Below are 21,742 nucleotides of genomic sequence, written 5' to 3' on the forward strand. Positions count from 1 at the left end.
CACATGTAGAGAGAGAGAGAGAGAGAGAGAGAGAGAGAGAGAGAGAAGAGAATCGTGTGGCAGAGAGAGCAATTGGTCCAGACTCCAGTGACCTCTAGTCAGAAAACGAGCGAGAAAGGCATGAGAGAGAGGGGAAAAGTTCAAAAGGGTAGAGAGAGAGGGTGGGATATTTTGGGATTGAGATGCAGGTGCTATCGTATAGCGTACAGCTTGCTCACCTTTCGAGTCCTTACCCTATCTTGTTGAGATTTTTGCTCACTTCATCTGCTTCCTCACCTTCAAAGCCATAATAGTATCTTCTGCATCATCATCAGCTTCTGCAGATCCGTCGTCCCTTCCAAGATTCTAGATCCATCGGCACATTCTAAGTGCTAACTCTATCTCAATGAGCTTTCTCCTCATTGCATCGTAACCTTCCTCACCTTCGAAGCCATAACCCTATCTCACAGAGCTTTCTCTTCACTGCATCGTCTCATCAATTTGTGCAGATCAGTCGTCCCTTAGTGTGCCACGGGAAGGGCAAGCACGTTTATTCTTTTTTTTTTTAAGCTTAGGGTCCGGTATGTAGAGCATGTGCTTCTTGGTTGTGAAATGGCTTTTCTTAGAGGAATGTTCATGATTGTGCTCAAAATTGAATGCCATAATGGGAGTTTTTTGAGAGCTCGAAGTTGGTTCTAGCTATTCTTTACACTAAAAGACGAGCAGACCTTTGAAAGCTACAACATAGAGATGACTTTTTGAATCTACTTTGTGGATCATCATGCCCATGGGTAATAGTTTGTGGAATCTGCATTGAAGCTTTTAATGGATTTTTTTCTTGCCAGATTGCATGCCATGTTGCTCAGAAATTCACAGATGATGCCACAAACTGTTTTCTGTACATTAATCATGATGTGGGATGTTCACTTGGTTCTTCATCAAGGATTACATGCTTCACCATTTAATATGGTACTGCTCTGTTAGAATGAATTATATTAACAATGGTCAATTTTCTAGCTAACGCCAAGACCTTAACTGAATTGAGGTTGTTGTTCTCTAACGTCATCTTATAAGACAGGTTTTTCATTACTAGAGGTTATTCTAAAATGTGGACTTGATATCGCATTGGTGCATTAGCATATATAAAAAGGTTTTGGCTTTCTTGCCCTATCAAATAATGTGCACCATTTAAAATTTTCAATAGGAAATGTTTTGAAAGTATGTGAATGAACTTTTGGTTGTAATGTTTGTATTGATTTACTCTCTCTCTCTCTCTCTCTCTCTCTCTCTCTCTCTCTCTCTCTCTCTCTCTCTCTCTCTCTCTCTCTCTCTCTCTCTCTCTCTCATGATGCCTTGCATCTTGCCACTGTGCAGTGTCCATTGCTTCACACTGGGTGGAAGGTTGTTAGTTGTATAGTTGGGTGGGTTGTGATTGTGCCCAATGGGATATATTTAGGCACTAAATGATAGTGGTTGATGGAATAGTGTGGCACACTCAAAGATGGAAAACCTTTTGTGGTACTTATAGCAAGGTTGTGCCTTAGCACTCGTTGAGAGCCATGATACAAGGATCGCCAATTGTAGTGCATCATGCATGTGTCAATGCTATTATAGGAAGCCATTGTTCTAGGGGGGTTATATCTACCGATATGTCGGTGTAGGTCGGCCATGGTGGATTCTAAATGTTATCTACTAATGTCACCCATCTTACTTCTAGCCATTGGAAACCCCACCATTTGTGGAGGGGGAGAACCGTTCAATCGTGAACATTAATGTGTGGTATATACTCTTGGTTTGTGGATTACAAAAATGTTTTCGCCTGTTTTTGAGAGTTCTTATAGGGAGCAATATCCACCTATTGAACACTTTTGCTCACCTTGGCAAGCCTCGTGATTTTATCACTTGTTTTAAGAGCTTTTCATGGGAGTGACATTTAAAATGTTTTTTTTAATTTAAATCTATTTCCACGTGCGTACAGATATTGCAAAAAGAGCCTTGCCCTCGGCACTATCTCACACGGGCTTTTCTAGGAGGGGATCAATGGCCACTTTTAAATTGGGGGAGCGGGGGCATCGGGGGCCGTCGATCTTACAATGCCGCCCGAATTTACCAAAGTTATCTGAATTTATCAAGAACATGTCTCCCAATGCTCTCAAGAAACACGCGCAGGCAAAGTGGTTAAGGTGATAGGCCCTCAACGATGACGTCGTGGGTTCGAGATGGGAGGAGAGGGGGGTGCATGCAACCCAAATTTACAAGAGCCACTCAAATTTACAAGTTTTGGTGCACCTGAATTACCTGTTTTCTCGAATTTACAAGAAGCGGATCGTATGGCTCAGATTGCACCTAATCCGTGGGCCATTGACCCCCTCCTAAAATGCCCGTGTGAGATAGTGAGGAGATCGCCAGGGAGCCACAATAAGAGAGAACTAACATTGGAGAATTGGAGCTCTCTGTAGAGCTACAAAGAGCAAGGCAAAGTTATAGAGAGAGCGTGATCCTGAGTATCGGCAATCAGCAAGAGCATGTTTGTATGTGCATACACACACACTTTTTGCAGAAGCGAGAGAAGTAGAGAGAGAAAGCTTTCCACCGGTTTCTCTCTCCGCATTCACATCTCTCCCAACCGGTTTCTCTCTCAATATCGGCATCGGAAAGAGAGAAGAGGGGTGGATTTTGACACACTTACAGATCAGCCCAGTGTTCCTTTCCTACATACATTCGCTCAATGACACTTTCTCTGGCGTTTTCGACATCGGTATCAGCTTCAAACAAGCAGTTTTTGGCACACACAAGAGCGCTCAGTGATGTATACCTTATGTGGTTCAAAGATCGCTTTCTTTGAATTTCTAGCCATAGCCGTGTCGGCTTACAAGTACAAGTGAAGACAGGTTCAGAGGTACTCGTTTGCTACAGGATTTATACCCTTTCCGCAGTTTTTAGATACTACTGTCATACTAGTTTTGGCATATGTATAGCATCACTGGTTGCATGCTTTGCCTAGTTGGCTATGGTCGACAGATTCGTGATGTAGTGGGAGTTTATGCGTTACTTTATGCATGATTAGCACTAGTGGTGCTACTGTGCTATGTTGTTGAGAGAGGTTTTCACTCCCAACAAGGAGAGTCATCAGTACAGATTTGTGCACATCACTTTTGGCGCATGTTTGTGTGCAATCTTGCTACACTAGCAGCGATTATCGTTACATCTACGTTGAGTTGCGGATACAACCTTTGGTATGACGTTGTGGAGCCATTTTCTTGGCTTGTTCTTGGCAGTCTTGGTCGTGTTTGAGACTCGGTATGGAAGAGCACTTTCTGAGACTGTGGTGGAGGATCGTTGCATGAGGTTTTTTGAAGCCAAGCATTGGGATCCGGGTGACCCAGTGTGAGGTGGATTAGGTTGCTAGAGATCCCCATTCGTGGCTTCGCCATAGATTATATATAGAAGGATATAGGTGCTTTGACGTCGAGTGTTGGCAGTTTATTTGAGAAATTTATACCAGTTTATGTCCAATGATTACACTTTGTTGGTTTATGTGCTATTTTTGGATTAGTTTCCCTTAAGATTTTGATCTACAAACAGAGGAGACTGTCGAATTTTTCCAGCTAGTCATCCATATGTGTTCTTGGCACACTTGATTGATCACTTAGTAATTTTGTTGCATATTGAGTTGAGGTATTTCTCCAGTTATAGGGAAAAATTTATCAAAATTTTTCTAAAAATTTTGTCATAAGTTTTTAGTCACATATCATGAAGAAACTCATGTGCATGAACCTGAAAAAAGGCAGCAGCGTTAGCTCTCATTTGAATGAGTTGAACATTGTCTTTTCGCTTACTTCCAAAGGTCTTAACTTTGATGATGAGATGAAGGTCATCTTCTTGCTATGTTCGTTGCCATTGTCATGGGATATGTTTATCAGTGTCATTAGTAACTCTAACCTAAGGGAAAGCTTGTTTTTAGTGACATTCCTAGCGCATTGCTCACATGCAAGTGGCATGGTGATGCGTATATGGATAGTGACAGCCGTGACAAGGCAAGGTAGCATAGTCGTAGTCGCGGTCATTCACAGGATTGCATGAACAATCGTAGCAAGAATCGGGGATGAGACATAAAGAACGTTGAATATTATCATTTCCATAAAAAGGGACATGTGAAGAAGGATTGTCGTGCATTACAGCATGAAAAGGGCAAAGAAAAAGTGAAGTCTAACACACCTAAGAGCACTGTGAAGATAGAAAAACTTGATGATGTTGAGTCTCCAGTTGTTGAGATTGTTCTTGATGTAACGAAGCCATCAGATGTGTTGATCTTCACCTCACATTTGAGTCTTGATGCATTGTTAGCTCTTGACGAGTGTTATGCTCAGAATTGGATAGTAAACTCAGGTGCTAGCTTTCATGTGATGACAGAGAGATGGGATATCGTCTCTAGCACCCGGAATCTAAGAAGTTCATACGCAGCTTATAGGTGCTATTCAACGAGTCTAAGATGCATAAACAATCAGTGAAAGAGATTGAATATCACGAAGTAAGGTTTGAAATGATACTTCACCACCAATTATTCAGAATGTTGGACGTGCCCATGATGCACCTTCCACTAGTACACAAACAAATGTTTCTCCAGAGAGAGCGGAATCCAGTAGTCAAGCACTTAGAAGATCTACTCGTGTATCTTGTGCACTTGAGCGTTTTGAGAGAGCATTGTACTATTTCTTAGTCATTGATTATGGTGAGTCCACTTGTTATAAAGAAATTATTCAGATGGAAGACAGCATAAAGTGGGAGCAGGCTATGCAATCTGAGTATAACTTGATTTTAGCTAATGAGACTTGGGAAGTGACAGAGTTACCATAGGGTAAACAAGCATTGGCTTGCAAATGGATATAAGAAGAAGTACACAGCAGAAGATCCTAAGTCTAAGTATAAGCTTAGATTGGTTGCTAAAGGATTCAAGCATAAGAAAGGGGGGGATTTTGATGAGATCTTTTCTCCAGCGATCAAGATGACTACATTGCATCTTGTACTTGGTTTAGTAGCCATAGAGGATACTTGGTTTAGTAGCCATAGAGGACATGGCATTGATCCAAATGGATTTGAAAATGGCGTTTCTTCACCGGATCTCGAAGAAGATGTCTAGACATGAAGCAGCCAAAAGCTTTTGAGAAGCCAAGTAGGACAAAACTGATGTGTAAAGTCAAGAAAGCAGCCAAGCTTTTGAGATAAAGCCTGAGAAGCCATGTAGGACAAAACTGATGTGTAAAGTCAAGAAAGCTTTGTATGAACTAAAGCAATGCTCAAGGCAGTGGTACATCAAGTTTGATAATTACATTCAATCCCAAGGTTATGTACGGATCCAAGACAAACGCATTGAGTTAGCTAAAGTCCATACAGATGAGAACCCAGCAGATGCTCTGACAAAGGGCCTATCTTCAGAGCAATTTGCACATTGCATAGAGATGATGGGCGTACGGTGAAGCCATGGTCATTCTTCACGCTTGTATAGTTATATATACTAATCCTTACACTTTAGCCACTTGGGCCACGTTAGCCTTCAAGTGGGAGATTGTTAGGATTCAGGCCAAGTGACCAGCCATTTACTAACCATATCTTATTCTTCGGATAATATAGAAGAATAAGGTGTCACAAATGGGATGATGTGGCAGCAGAACTGGACACACACAGACTGGCCTGACATGACACGTGGCAGATAGTACGGAAACCCCCGCTTTTTAAGCTGACTACTGCTAAAGTGGCATCCGTATAGAAATCTCGGATTTTGTGACGCGTATTGTAGAGTTGCTGACGTGGCAGTACGTACGGAAAGTCAGCTGGCTGAATTAGCAGCTTTTGGGATCATTGCTTTAATTGGAGAATCTTTTAAACTACTGCTTTTGGGGCTCTGCTCATTCCTTGTATCAATAAATAAGTGGGCAGGGCCTCACTTCTAAGGCCATCCGGACGCAGAGTCTGAGAGTGAGCACCTACCCACTCTCTTGTACTTTGAACACAGATTAATACAGAAAGAAATACCGAAAGGGACGCCAGTCTTTGGGGCCAATACCTCTAGGCACGGAACTACATCGGGCCGTATCGACTAAATTGTGAAGTGTGAACTGTTTTGAAGTGAATCTCTGCTATATCGCGGTAGAATCTTGACTTGGGTTGTCCAAGTTTGTTACAGTGGTATCAGAGCACAGAAAGATTCTGCTTCTATGGAGGATCCGATCCTTTTTGCAGTGCACACAGCCTTTGGGAAAGAATCTTCATGTCCCGACTCCAGACTTATTAGCCACTCCCACCCTTCATACATCGCGCATCAAGCCGCTCTCATCTTTATCACTCTGTCTTACAGGGCATAAAGCCATAAAGAATCTCAGATTACACATGGGTTCTCGTAAAGATTCTGACGAAGATGACACCTCTCAGTGGGAAGACAAAGAAAAATTGAAAATATGGCGTGGGAGCTAAAGAAAAGAATGAAAATTTGGGCAAAAAAAAAATTCGATGGACAAGTTTGCCAGAACGGAGTATAATGTCAATTGCAGATTTCCATATGTGAGAACAGATTGATTAAGTACTCCAGGGACCCGAGATTGGCGAAACATCTGAAGCATTACCCGATTGATAAGATTTACTCGAGATGGCGTATGGCCATTGCTTCTCCTCTCAGGTAGGGAGAAAAGCCGAAAAGACGGACGAGTACAGAAAAGTGGAACTTGTACTTGCAGAAAGACATAAGACAAGCACTCTTGAGAAGAAGCATTTTTACAGAGCCAACCAATATGACTTCCTCGAAGAGAATAAAAGAAGTTAAAGAAGGTGGACACTCGACTAAGTTTGAATCCTTTTCTGGGTTTAGAGATGCTCCGAGGGCTTTGGCCTTCATTTAGCAGTTTGACATAGCTTTCTCTGGAGGGCATTACTCAGAGCACTCCAAGATTCGGACGGCTACCTCTTTCTTCAAGGGAAATGCTCGAACATGGTGGTCACTCCTCTTCTGAGGAAGGAAGCTCCAGTTAAATGGTTGAAATTCAGAAGGCTCTTTATTTTCTTCTTGCCTGACTCGAGAGTACGAATGAGATATACAAACCGCTTGGAATTATCTTCGGATGACCAAGGGAGATTCTTTGGACGCTTATTGCGAGAGATTTTGAAACTCTTTTCTACCAACCTCTTCATTTAAGAAGGTCTCTTTTAAGGATTGAGCGTTTTTTGTGCGGACTTCCTACAGAAATTTAAGACTACTGCTTGGAACAAAATTCGAATTCTATTCAAGAATTGATGGGTCATGCGAAACGGGGTTTTGCGATACATTCCGAAAATTTGACTTACCCCACTAATGAGATCTTGACTCAAAGAACCCAAGAGACTTCTCACAATGAAAGTAGAAAGAGAAAGAGTTCCCAGGACAAAGAAAAGAAAGATACACGTCCTCGACAGACTCTTAGAGAAAGGGCTATCTATCTCAAAGAGGGGAAGTGTTTTGGTTGCGGGAAATTTGGACACATCTCCGCAAAGTGCCCCAAAAACGCACAGCAAGAACAGACTGAAGACAGGCCAGTGAAGAAAACAGTCAAGCCGGATCATTTAGCGAGACTGTTCATTGCCCAGATATTCAGATTACATGGCATGCCTGAGACAATCGTCTGTGATGACAGAGATCCCCGATTCACGAGTTTGTTTTGGAAGGCTATTCGGGAGAACATTGGCACACGGTTGCAGTTCTTGTCATCTTTCTACCCACAGACAAATGGGCAATCTGAGATTGCAAATTCAGTCGTACTGGATTTATTGAAGTCTTACATTTTGGATCAGAAGACTCAATGGGAAATTTTTTTGCCTTTGGTGGAATTTGTCTACAATAACATGATCCACTCTTGGACGGGGAAGGCACCATTTGAGATTATTGAAGGTGCTACGAAGGTTCCACCCTTCTTAAGCACGAGAGATGATATTTTTGAAGCCGACCAGTACACGAGGGACTTGGACACTGCTTTTGTCAAGGTCCGAGAGGCTTTAGCAAAATCTCAGGAAAGACACAAGAAGGCAGCAGATTGACACCGTCACGATTCGAAATTAAAGGAAGATGATTGGGTGCTCTTATGTTTTGAGAAGGCACGCCTGAGAAAGGAAAAGGGAAAGGAGCGGCTTTTTCCAAAGCTTAGCATGAAATACTATGGACCTTTCCAGATAAAATAATCTTCTTTAGACTGAAGTTGCCCGATACTTGGAGAATTCACAATGCTTTTCATGTGAGTGTCTTGAAGCCTTTTAAAGGCGATGTGCCCGATGATGGGGATCCAGATGAGCGACCCAAAGTGGAGGAAAGCGAAGAGATACTCATTCCAGAATAGATATTTGCACATAAAGATAGAGGTGAAGTGATTAGGCGGTTCTTGGTGCAATGAAAGAACTATCCTGTATTGGATGCGAAGTGGATGGAGGAGGAGGACCTAGCAGAGACTCCTCAAATTGTGAACCTTTACCTTGAAGCATTCGGTTTAGAATAGTCTACTCCGATAGAACCCCCATTTCAACATGGGCGAATCTAGTGCAGCGGGTTTGCACAAGAGGAGAGTCACTCCGCTCCTTTGTCAACAGATTGCTCCGATTTTTTATATAGAGTCATTGATGTCCCGTTGGGTTTCAGGGATACTACTGAGCTGACAGTATTCTGCTGTATGACTTTATGAATTGGAATTTCTGAAAATGAATATGATATTGATTGATTTGTACTTAGACTTGTTTGAGTGTAGGAACGGATAGATGAAATAACTGTAGCATTTCGGTCTCATAAATCTCTATAGACATGATTGCAATATGGATAAGTTAATTGGGCATCTGTGAGGTCCCAACTGGATCTAGATGCAATTGCTAAATACGTTGCCGATTAATCATGGTCTGAGATTTGGAATGAATTTGAATGTGATTTGTCACGTGATGTCCTGTGATGTCAAGTGATGTCCTATGATGTGACTGTCGTTTGGTACATGTGCTAGATGTGTTGTTCCTAGTGCGTCGGTACTAACAGTCAGTGTCTGCTAAGACAGCTTATGGCCTCTGTCTATTTTGCAAGCATAATCGAGGACGATTACAATGCTTTCAAGAGGGGGGTATGTCACAAATTGGATGACGTGGCAGTAGACCCGGACACACACAAACTGGCCGAACATGACACGTGGTAGACAGTACGAAAAACCCTCGCTTTTTACGCTGACTATTGTTGACATGGCATCCGTACAGAAATCTCGGATTTTGCGGCACAAATTGTGGAGCTGCTAACGTGGTAGTGCGTATGGAAAATCAGCTGGCTGAATTAGCAACTTTTGAGATAATTGCTTTAATTGGGGAAGCTTTTAAACTACTGCTTTTGGGGCATCCCTTGTATCAATAAATAAGTGGGCACGGCCTCACTTCCCAGGGCATCTGGACACAGAGTCTAAGAGTGAGCACCTATCCACTCTCTTGTACTTTAAACACAGATTAATACAAAAAGAAATACCGAAAGGGGCGCCAGTCTTTGGGGCCAATACCTCTAGGCACGGAACTACGCCGGGCCGTGTCCACTAAATTGTGAAGTGTGAACTATTTTGAAGTGAATCTCTATTGTGTCGCGGTAGAATCTTGACTTAGGGTGTCCATGTAAGGTGCAGCGGAAGTGAATGTTGATGATCATGTTATAGCTTATCCATGGAAACATAGGGTTGGATGTGTCACGTGACATCCCCTCCTTTTCAAAGCGAGGTACTGGTACCGAACCCTATGGTGTCAAGGGAGATCGTCGATAACATCCGAAATCTTGGAAAGAACTCTTCGCCGGCCCACTCTGATGTGTGGGTCGTGCGTGCGATACTTGAACTTCATAAAGGTCCGCAACGCTTGCTTCTTTGGGCCACGCCGAAAGCGACACAAAGGCTTCTGTAGCTCCTTCAATGCTTCAACTTTGTCTATGGACGTAGGTCCACCTTCTTCAAGAATCTCCAAGGCTGAAAATTCCTGAAACCACTTTCAACACAAAAACATGAACATACCTATTCCATGTACAGTGACTAGAAAAACTCGTCTTTTCTAAAGACTGCATGCAATGTAGATGAACATAGAGACGGAGTGCCAAACCGTTCATCAACCACACGCAAATGATGAGGTCGAATCATGACTTTCTGATCTAAATCAATCAACTATGGCAAAAGACAATGGAAATGCCGATGCTTGGTGCTCATACTTTCTTGTGCTCTTTCTACAACTGTGTCGTGCCAAGGAAAGAAATGTAATGTGACTTCCTTAAATGCATACTTTTCAGCTTTTCATGAATAATCCGCATACATCCGTGCTCATTCATGAGTGAAACGTGCTCAACGTACAATATGCCATGCCTAGGAAAAGGGATCACATATAGACATTGACTAAAATACAGGAAACGATCACGAATGAAACACTTGAACAATGCGTGCTGACGAATCATTCGAGCACATAGTACTTCCTGTAAGGGTTCTTTGGACCTAGGCTCGAGAGCCAAGAGCGGTTCTTCGTGTTTGGTCGATTCTTCCTGTGGGGGTACTGGGGACCTCGACTCGAAAGCCAAGATCGATTCTTCGTGATCAATCGAATCTGCGACGAGATTAGCTTCGCTAGAAAAAGCATCAACTAAACCATCATCCTTGTGAACAATCACGTCTTGATCATACAAAGCATCATGCTCGTGAGAAATCATATCGTGATCATCATGCAAATCATGTGTGTCATGCTTTGGCAAAGACAAGAATGAGAGAGTCTCCTTCTCTTGAATCCTTTCAATCTTCGCCTGCGTATTAGAAATAAAAGATGGAAAATGAACAACTTGCTCTCCATGAATGATAATGGGAGAGTCACTTTTAGCATTGAAAGTGAACGTATTTTCCGCCCAATCAATGAGAGGGTTATGCTCACGAAACCATTGAATGCCTAAAATAATATCACATCCTGAAAGAGGAGAGACTAAAAATTTTCTTCGGAAAGCAGCTTGTTGAACTTTAAACAACACATCAAGGCACTCTTTCATGATGAGAGAGTCTATACCGGGAGCGAAGCCAGAGACCTCGAGAGGAGATTTTTGACTAACCTCTAGGCGTGCTCTCTCAACAAGAGAGGGACTAATCACATCATGTATACTGCTTGGGTCAAACAATATGACAAAACTCTGCCCTGTCATACGACCATAACATTTAATGAGAGACTCATCAATGGGAGGGTCATGAGCAACTTGGGGCACACTCGTGTTGTCATTTATTGCATTGACAGAGGAAGTGGGTTCTATGCGTTCTTTAGATTCATTAGAGTCAAGCTTAAGACATGTTCTTTTTATGTAACCCTTAATGTGACAATGAAAACAACGACCTTCCTTAGAATAAGTGCTTTGATCTTCCGACGTAATGTATCCTCCTAAAATTCCTTGTGCTACCTTTTCATATGGAGTGAGCTTAGGTTTAGCAATTGTGTTAGCCTTACCCTTAGGTTCATTTTGAGAGTTCTTTTCTGAGAGACTATTGGAAGATTAATTAGAAGAGTTTTCGTTCTTACCGTTCTGAGGGTTCTGAGAGGTCTAAGAGGTACTTGTCGAATTGTTTTCCTTAGGCTTTCCCTTGTTGTGCTTCATCTCCTGTGCGAGAGCAATCGCTACCGCCTTGTTGAGATCCATTGGATCGAGCACCTCGACATCATACTTGATATACTCGCCCAATCCATAAAGGAATGCCTCTTTGCGCTCATCCGACTTGCGTAATTGGGTGCCTAGCTGCAAAGCACGATTAGAGAAAGACATAACCGGCATACCATTTTGCTTGAGAGCGCGCCAATCGTCCTTCAATCGTGCGAGGTACTGAGGTGGCATAAACTGCGCCTTGAGCTTGTCTTGGAAATCGGCCCAATTGAAGAAAAGGGGCATGAATTCGTCGGCTTCCTGTAGGTGCGCGGCTAATAGTGCCTCTTGCCATGCGTGGTACCAATTGATGGCATCGGTACAAAACCTTGCTATTTCCTGTCTTCTTAGTTGTTGAAAAATAAGCATTTAATTGATGTAACCAAGAATGAATAACTGTGGCATCCATCTTACCATCGTACTTACCGAACTTGATCTTCTCTATGGGGCTGGGTTGTTGGAGTCCAAATCTCGGCTTGCGTCACTTGATGAACTACCAACATCTTTAGCTGGCTCGGACTTCGAGACGAAGACATGTCGTACAAACTCTTGCATGCGTTGTTCACTCTGTGCCGTACGCTCTGCCTGTTGTTCTTCAGCCGCCAAGCGCACTTGATCATGCTCATGCTCAAAGGTGTCTTGTCTAAGTTGGCGTTCACGTTCCAAGGCTTCCTGTCGTTCTGCTTTTCTTTCTAGTTGTGCCATCGCAATGCGAGTCGTTTCTTGTTATTGTGCCATCATCTCCATCATCGACTTGACCATCGTCTCCATAGGATTTGGTACAATCCGTGGCGTAGATGGGAAAGGGGGAGGGTCGGTGTAACATTTAATGGCCTAATAACTTATGTGTAGCGGAAATTAGCATGAACATAGTGGGCATTTCATTAGAATAGATTCCTAATGAGAATTACAAGAGTGCTTGGGTGGAGAGAGCAACAAAAAGCATAACACCTAGTTAGATAGCATCGACAATACTTTCAAAAGAGAGAGAAATTAAGCTATTGACAACAGTTGAGGACCGGATTTGCATGGAGCCGGTCCCCCCTCCAAAAGGTTTTGTATTATGGTTTCTCCCATCAAGAGAGACATTGTACAATATAATTTTTTGTGTTCCTTCAAGACTAGCTAGTGCAATGAAGATGGAAGCTTCATGCACCAAGCAAAACACTTAATCAAACACAACTTGAATTATCCCCGTTCTCAGACCCAAGACCTCACACACCTTCGAAGATGGTCAGAGCTAGCAGGGTATGAGAGTAGATTGAGAGGAAGAAGGAGTATCTTACGAGAAAGATGTACATCTCCTCACATAATCACTCATATTAGCATAGCTTAGCTTAGTAATTAGCTTGGTAGAGGAGATGAGCATTCATTGAAGCTTGGCTCTTGGTTGGATTTGCATCCACATGCCAAGAGAGTGTTGATGTAGGCTTCTATCTCACAAGCTTGGAGTAGGTGATGAGCTCTCCATTAAAGCTTGGGAGGAGATAGAGTATTCTTCCTTCACTTATGGTCAAATGTGAGTGTGTGTGTGTGTGTGTCAATGCCAAGCAAAAATCGGCCCCCTCTCTCTCTTGGGCGAGCCCTTGTTGCTAATTTAGTCTGGCTTTTGCCTCATTGGACCTCCCCAAGTCAAGCCAATGGGTATTAAGCAGCATAAGTGATAGCCTTCTGACATGTGTCCCCCTTTCCCCTTTTGTGAGAGCTTTAGGTAATTAAATAATTAAACCAAACTCTCATTGGACCCCTTTGCCTCTTGGCCAATAGAAATCAGGCAAGCCATGGGGCTTCTGAATGCTCATTGGACCCTTTGGGAGACTACCCAATAGTCTTCTAGGAGACTTAATTCTCATTGGTTTCTTTTATTAAATGTTTTTCAATTAATTAAACTACATTTACTTTAGCTTAATTCTCATTGGTCCACTTCAAGGGTCTTCCAATAGGAATTGGGCACACCTTGTGGGCATCTGGGCTAGGGAGCTGACATGTGTCCCTCATTCCCTTTGTGTAAAGGGAGCCTGTGTGTGTGTGTGTGTGGCTTTCTCTCTCATCCCCTACCTTTGGGGCTCGCCCCCTCCCATGTAGGGATGTGCAAAGACTTTTAGGGCACACACAAAGCATCCAATTTTCCCTAGGGTTGACCTTTGGACACAACCTTTGAATTTTGGAACCTTAGCATTTTGGAAGTCTTAATGGGCTTAACCTTAGGGTATTTTTAGCCCATTGTTGCACATGGCTCTTTTGCAGATGGCCCCCCCTTTGGATCCCTATTTTCCCTCCTTTGGATCCCTACTGTGGCCGGTCTGCTAGCTTAACCAATATTCTAGCTTTTTCTCCCCTGGCACTTCCCCACATTAAATGATCAGTTTAATATGAGAAAATCATTTAGGAGAATTAGATATTGATTATTATGACAGTCGGGAAAACCTCCTGGTGGGAAAAACTCTTCTTCGCCACTCCCATGCTCACCACCTCCATGCGACGTATCCATTCCGCTTCGGGTGATGACCATACATTGTGATCTTGGTTCTTAAGTTCTCGAGGAACATGGGTTCTTGTGGTTCTTGAGGTTCTTCTTTCGCTTGCAATCTATGTTAGAGAAGGATCTTCTCTTCACCCAAGGTTGCTTTTTCCCACCTCAAGTCGATTTGTTGGCCGCTAAGTGCACGGTCTGCTCTCAATGAGTGAAAAGAGGCACAAGGGGAGGCTGGACAAGCCCTTCTTTCTTGGTTTCCTGTCACTCTTCAAAAACACAATTAGGAATTGACACGCCCAAAAGATCTTGGATTAGTGCGACCGCAACAAGCAAAAAAAATATTATGTGGTTCTTTCCTTGAGTGATACAGAACACTACCAAAGCTCTGATACCAATGTAAGGTGTAGCGGAAGTGAATGTTGATGATCATGCTGTAGCTTGTCCACGGACCCATAGGGTTGGACGTGTCACGTGACAGTCCAAGTTAATTACATAAGGAGCGGTGAGCAATCTTCTCACCAAGAGCTCCACCAAACACATTCTCTACTGCACTACACCACACTTGCATTTCGTACGTACACGCTCCGCGCACACTCACAACTAGGGTTAGCAACCCTCTGCCATCTCTTGTAAACTTCAGGCAACAATTGATTTTGTTTGTGATTCACATACTGTGGATCTTTTGTATGCTTAAGAAGTTTGGCACAAGAATTAACTTCCATTCGTCGCTTCAAATCTGGATCCTCTATCACAGGCTTAAGCCTCCAACTCAATCTCATCAGCCTGCCTTATATCATTCGACTCCCGGTTGACTTCGGATATTGTATCTCTTTGAGTTGTCTCCTCATCGATTCGATGTATCTTGTCAGATTTTCTGTTAGAATACATAATGTGATTCAAAAAATCATATCAAATCCTCTCTAGAAGAAGAATTGACTCAAGCTTTGTCATAATTGCAATTGGCAAGCCGCTCGCTAGGCAGTGAATCAACAGCATACACACTAACAGATGAAAAACTTTGAGCACAATTTAACTTGAAATCAATTGTAGTCAAGACATGAAGTGGCAAGAGTTCCACTTCCAGATGCACTAGCCGTGTTTCATATTAAATAATCCACAAAGTACAACTGTCGGGTAGTCACTCTGCACATGTGCAACCATGCATTGATGTGACGTAAGTGACCCCGAGGGCACTTATGTATAAGCACTAGGCCAAAGTGGCAGTTACAAAAGCTAGGCGCCTCCAAAAATTGACACCCCCAAAAGCTTAACAGTCAACTCCTTTCATAGCTTAGCCTGAAAAGCTGCCACATCAGCTCTGTCCGCAACTCCCAGCGCGAATCCCAGATCCGTATGGATCCTCTGTCCGGTCACAGATGCAGTCACCTCATCATTTTGTGACCACCACCATATATTGCCCTCAAATTTTATCTGCTAGTATCCTCAGCCAAGGATTGCATGTCGATAAACTTGCCCACCCCAGCTAAGATGCGGGCCAGCACCAAATATTAAACCTCCCCTCCACTTGGTAATTGCCGATATCCTACCTGTAGCAACCTCGGCCTGAAGGCTTGCTTTTCTCTTCCAACAATAGAGGTGGTTGGATGGAGGCCTCCGCAAGGGAGAGGGAGGGGGCATCTGTAGAATTTTATTTCAATTCTATGCAATGCTGCAAAATTTGACAAAAAAGGTCAACATCAGCACAAAATCGTCCATGTTAACATTTATGGGCCACTAAGCGAGGGGGCATCTGTAGAATTTTATTTTAATTCTATGCAATGCTGCAAAATTTGAAAAGGTTTACATCAGTACAAAATCGTCCATGTTAACATTTACGGGCCATTAAGCTTGACATCTGCAAGAGATTCACTTAATATCTGTACAGAATTCCTCAGGACGTAATGAAAAAAATTGATCTTTCTTCTTATATGGAGACATATGTTACATGGTTGCTAAAGGGCTAAGCAATGTAAGCATATCTTGGTAAAGACAGTCCCCCTCTTGGTGCATGCAGCTGGCACATAGGAGATGGGATATTAGTTACTCAGAGCTTTGTACAGTTGCCGCTCGTTGATGTGTCACAACGAAAGTACACCTAAGGATTTCAAGCAAAACATGGCACTAGAGCTTCCGCGTCAGAGAAACCTTGTTTCCCTCGTTTGTGCCTCTACATTTGCTTCAGACTTTGGCCCAGCCGAGCTTCTTGCCTACCATCCATGCATTTTGCTTCTGTATACAATTTATGAGAATGTGTATTGCACTAACTATACTTCCAAAGTCACTCTATTAATGAATGTTGGAAATATACCACATTTTTCTGGTGGAAAGGAGACGAGTAGTTCGTGTCTCCACCACCAACAAGCAATTTACTCTCGAAGCTTTGTACAAGCTCAATGACTGAAGATGAAAGTTCACGTCTCCACCTCCAACAAGCAATTCACTCTCGAAGCTTTGTACATTTGCAGATAATCTCAAAAGAAGCAAACATGCCACAAGGATTTTAAGCAAAGTATTGTGGTAGAGCTGCCTGTTGATAGGAACACCAACTCATACTACTCAAGTGTTGCATGTTTGAAGACCTCCTTTGCAAACTTTACACTTCCCAAACTCCGACAAGCACCAAGGACACTCTGCCACACAACAGGACCAGGACAAAAAGGGAGTTTCCTAATAGTTTCTGAGGCATCTTCCAAATGGCCTAACCGACTCAAGAGGTCCACAACACAACTGTGGTGTTCATGAATTGGGATGATTCCGTAGTCCTTGCTCATAGATACGAAATATGTCCAGCTCTCATTGAAAAGGCCAGCACGACTGCATGCACTGAGGACAACAACGAAGGTGATCGAATCCGGACTTATATGATCTTTCAGCATTCTCTCAAATGCAAAAAAGACATTTCCACTTTCTCCTGCATGAGCATAACCATGCATAAGTGCAGTCCATGAAACGACATCTCGCGATGGAAGCTTGTCCACTACCTGCTGAGCTCTCGCAAGTGATCCACATTTTGCATACATGTCCACCAGAGAGTTGCCAACAAGGTCTCCTCTAATTAAACCTTGTCTTTCAATCTCCGCATGTAATTCTAAACCCTTGTCAATAGCTCCTATGATCCCACACGCTTGCAAGCAGAAAACAAATGTGACCACATCAGCAGGGATACCCTTGCGTTGCATCTCGTCTAAACACCCAAGTGCTTTCTCACCTTTACCCTGCTCAGTATATCCTGCAATCAGAACATTCCATGAGATGGTATCTTGCATAGGAAGCTTATCAAACACTTCTCTTGCTTTTTTAAGAAAACCACACTTAGCATACATGTCAACCAAAGCACTGCTGATAGAAGGATTCTTTTTTAAAAACTGTTGTTGAAGAATCTCTGCATGTAGTTCTTTTAACTTGTTTCTGATCCTTAGTCCATCACAAGCTTTCAGACTACAAACAAAGGTAACGACATCAGGAGTGACACCATCATGTTGCATCTGTTCAAAACACTCCAAGGCTTCCTTATAAAAACCACTCTCAGCACACTTGGCAATCAAAGTAGTCCAAGAGACAACATCACGAGCAGGAAGTTTGACAAACAATTTCTGTGCTGTAGCAAGCAACCCACATTCCGCATACATATCAATTAATGAGTTGCCGACACCAGTATCTCTTTCTAGAAGCCCCTGCTTTTCAATCACTGCATGTAACTCTTGGCCCTTGTTTGCATCCCCTAAAACCGCACAAGCTTTTAAGCCACAAACAAGCGTAGCAACACTTGGGCAGATGCCCTCCAATTGCATCAATTCAATACAATTGAGTGCTTCGGCACCTAACCCATGCTCCACATAACCCGAGGTTAATGCAGTCCATGAGACTACATCACGACTTGGAAGCCTATCAAATACTTCTGCAGCAAAGCCAAGCAAGCCACACTTGGTATACATATCAACCAAGGCATTACCAACCAGAACATTTGCTTCTAGAAGTCCGCCTCTTTCAATTTCGGCATGTAGTTTGATACCTACATCAATAGCTGCAATGCAAGTGCAAGATTTCAAGCTGCCTACGTATGTGACTGCATCTGGGTAGACACCCTCAGATTGCATTCTTTTCAAAAGCTCAAGACCCTTCTCACCATGCCCAAGCTCAGCATAACCCGTGACTAGGGCATTCCATGAGACTACATCTCGAGTTGAAAGCTTGTCAAAGAGCCTCTGTGCCGTGAATAACTGGCCAGTTTTGACATACATATCTACCAACGCACTACCAAGCACAGCGTCCTGTTCTAGCAATCCCATTTTCACAATGGCTATGTGTAATTCATATACACTGTCCATATCCCTGAGATTGCCACTTGCTTTCAATCCATATGAAATTGTGACAACATCTGGAAAGACACCTTCGAGTTGCATCTGTTCAAGACACTTGAGGGCTTCAAAATCATGCTCAACTTGTACAAATCCTGCAATAAGTGCATTCCAAGCTACTAAATCTCGAACTTGAAGCCTGTCAAACACTTGCTTTGCTATGGCAAGTAATTGGCATCTAGCATAAAAGTCTACCAGCATGCTACCAACTGCATGGTATTTTTCCAATAACCCTCGTCTTTCAATTTCAGCATGGATGTCTCCGCCCAAATCTGTATCTCCTAACTCGCTACACGCTTTCAGGCTGCAAATGAAAGTAGCCTGATCTGCAAGGATGCCTTCGTTTTTCATTTGTAAGAAGCAGGCAATTGCCTCTTCATCATAGTGATGTTCAACATACCCTGACATTAAAGCATTCCATGCTATTACATTGCCTCCCGGAAGCCTATCAAAAACTTCTCGTGCAGTAACAACTAAACCTAACTTGGCATACATATCAATCAAAGCACTGCCAACAAACACATTCTTTTCTGAAAGTCCTTGTCTTTCAATTTCAGCATGAATCTCCTGGCCCTTACCAGTAGCTATGACATAAACACATGCTTTCAAACAGCCAATAAACGTAACAACATCTGGTGAGAAACCTTCAAGCTGCATCTCCTCAAAGCTGAAAAGTGCTTCTTCACCTAGCCCATGCTCTACATAGCCTGTAATGAGAGCAGTCCAAGTGACTGCATCTAGACATGGAAGGGTGTCAAACACTTCCTGCGCTACAGCAATCAGTCCGCATTTGGCATACATGTCCACCAAGGTATTTCCAACAGCCGAGTGCTTTTCCAACAAGCCTTGTCTTTCAATCTCAGCATGAATGTTTGCACCTTTGTCTATATCCCTCAAGCTTGCACATGCTTTCAATATGCAGACAAAAGTGACATGATTAGGAGCTACTTTCTCATAGAGCATTTTGTCAAAGAGGTGAAGGGCTTCTTGGCCCTCACCGTGTTCAACATACCCTGCAATAAGAGACGTCCAAGAGACGACATTTCTAAGGAGAAGTTTGTCAAAGACTTGTCGAGCTTGTGCAAGAGAGCCACATTTGGCATACATGTCCAGCAATACACTTCCAATGAAGACGTTGCTATCTGAAAGTCCCATCCGGGCGACCTCTGCATGTATGCTGACGCCATTAACGATGTCTTTGAGTTTCGAGCAGGCCTTCAAGAGGGCTACAAAAGTATAATCAGTAACATACAGAGGCTGATCCTGCTGCAACCGCTGATAAAGAGAGAGCGCCTGGTGGGGTTGGCCAGACTTTATATAGCCAAGGATGAGGGAGTTAGTCGACGTGCGCGTCGCTTCCTGAGAAAAACCATGCATGTCACACTTGGGTTACTTGATTTTTGGCCTGCCTACGCCTGCCCTATGTAAAGGTCATCTCTCTCTCTCTCTCTCTCTCTCTCTCTCTCTCTCTCTCTCGTTAAGAATGTGAGCCTTTCACCCGCTCAGCAGAAGCAGCTCTGTACAGTAGTGACTATGTCAACTCCAGCTGCCCAACTTTGGGCTGCAGGAGCGCAAGCGTGCGTGGATGACAGGCGGCAGAAGCTCATTGGGTAAGCAACGTACACAGGCAGCGGACAATCCTGTGGAGAACCCGGCAAAGGATCCTTGTGACTAAGTGACAACGGTGTGAAGATTGTGGGTCGTAGATTTGGAATGCAGGCACCTTAGATTATTTTTTCTACTTAGTCACGAGGCTCGCCCTGCAGGTCTCACGCACGCTGAACCAATAGCGTGCACTACTTTTCAGAGATGTCAACGTTGTTAAAACAGCCATAGATTTTGGTGTGTAAAGCGTGCCCATACGTAAAGGTGGATAGGCGGGGAGGATTTGGTGTGTAAGGAACCCATACAATGTCCAAACTTGTAACTGAGAAAGGGAAAGATCTTCGTTAGCTTTGTGAAAAGAATAACTAGTATTGCTTGGTGGGCGCTGCTATAGGACATATCCAAATTGACATCAAGCATCTATGAGGAAAAAAGTGTGTATCTAATTGATATATAGATATGATGATCGAGATTGAGCATGCACTATTCAAGAAAACATGTAGCTAACTAAACTTAAAGGAGCGTTGACAAACTCAAAATATACAAAAAGCATCAATAGACTATAAAAATTAAACTGCACTACCAACCTGATAATCGTACATGGATGTCATCCAATTGCCCAAGCCCGAGGACAATGTTTGTGTCAAGCTACATAAAATCAATATGAATAGTTAAACATTTTTTCTTGCAATGAAGCGTCACAAAGTGAATATGCTAATTATACAGTGCATGTTATGCAGAAGTGCCATACAAAAGTATGATGAAAAGTTTGCATTGTCACTACAACACGTCGCGTGAATATCGATGCGCGTATCGACGTCAAAAAGCTTGTTTTAAAAACGAATACTGTCGATATTTACATAGGCATCATATCATGGATTTGTGCTGCGCTGTTACAATCGTCTGTATGCATGTCTAAAAGGACGTTGGAATCGCATGAATATTTTCGACGCAAATTTGGACGCGTATACCAGCACTTGTACCAACACTCAAACCTGCAAAAAAGATTTGGATAGAGAGGACTAGCAACTGATGATACATGTACTACAGTACCAAGAACCAGCCCTCTCCGCTCAAAGGAAGGGTGCAAAAGCAACCACACTCCACCTACATTTGGGCACTGAAGAGCAAGAAGTACAGTTAGTACATATCAACAAAATTCTAAGCATAACAAAATCACAAAATCGAAACCATAAACATGACAAGCTTCCAAAAACATAACCATAATGTAGACTCCCACACCATAAGCACAACAATATGAAGATTTTCTAACCATAACTAAAACATGACTTAAAAACCGTAACTATAAGAATATAAACATCTTCAAGCCATAATTATACCATGATTTGAAAACCGTAACCATAACAATAAGAATATTCTCAAACCATAAATGTAACATGATTCAAAAACAGTTACCATATTGTTGGGGGTTCCATCGTTGCAATAGCTCCAATGACCAACAAAATTGTCAATACGGAGAGATGAGCTACCCGGCTAGGGCATGGAAACACTCACACGGTTAGTGAGCTAAATACAAATGGTGAACTCTACGAGGTGAGCTTCTCGGCCTATGGAGGAGCTAAGCCTCAATGAAGGGCAATCTCCACATCCACTTCTCTTCACCTCTAATCAACCCAATCACACACA

The 21,742-nt window shown here is 42.8% G+C and overlaps 1 protein-coding gene across 1 annotated transcript; it reads right to left on the bottom strand.

Annotated features, from left to right (window-relative positions):
* Positions 1–16,031: 16,031 nt before the first annotated feature.
* Positions 16,032–20,180, bottom strand: LOC147444996 (pentatricopeptide repeat-containing protein At5g27110-like). Its single transcript, XM_086527487.1, has one exon. The coding sequence runs from the start codon at positions 19,865–19,867 to the stop codon at positions 16,685–16,687; it is 3,183 nt and encodes a 1,060-aa protein (XP_086383613.1). The 5' UTR covers positions 19,868–20,180; the 3' UTR covers positions 16,032–16,684.
* Between the last annotated feature and the right edge of the window lie 1,562 nt (positions 20,181–21,742).

This window comes from Adiantum capillus-veneris, chromosome 13 (assembly GCF_014529385.1).
Source record: "Adiantum capillus-veneris isolate H3 chromosome 13, ASM1452938v2, whole genome shotgun sequence".
NCBI lineage: Eukaryota > Viridiplantae > Streptophyta > Polypodiopsida > Polypodiales > Pteridaceae > Adiantum > Adiantum capillus-veneris.

Coding starts and splice junctions, on each gene's coding strand:
- LOC147444996 (XM_086527487.1), bottom strand. CDS start 19,867: ATGCATGGTTTTTCTCAGGAAGCGACGCGCACGTCGACTAACTCCCTC.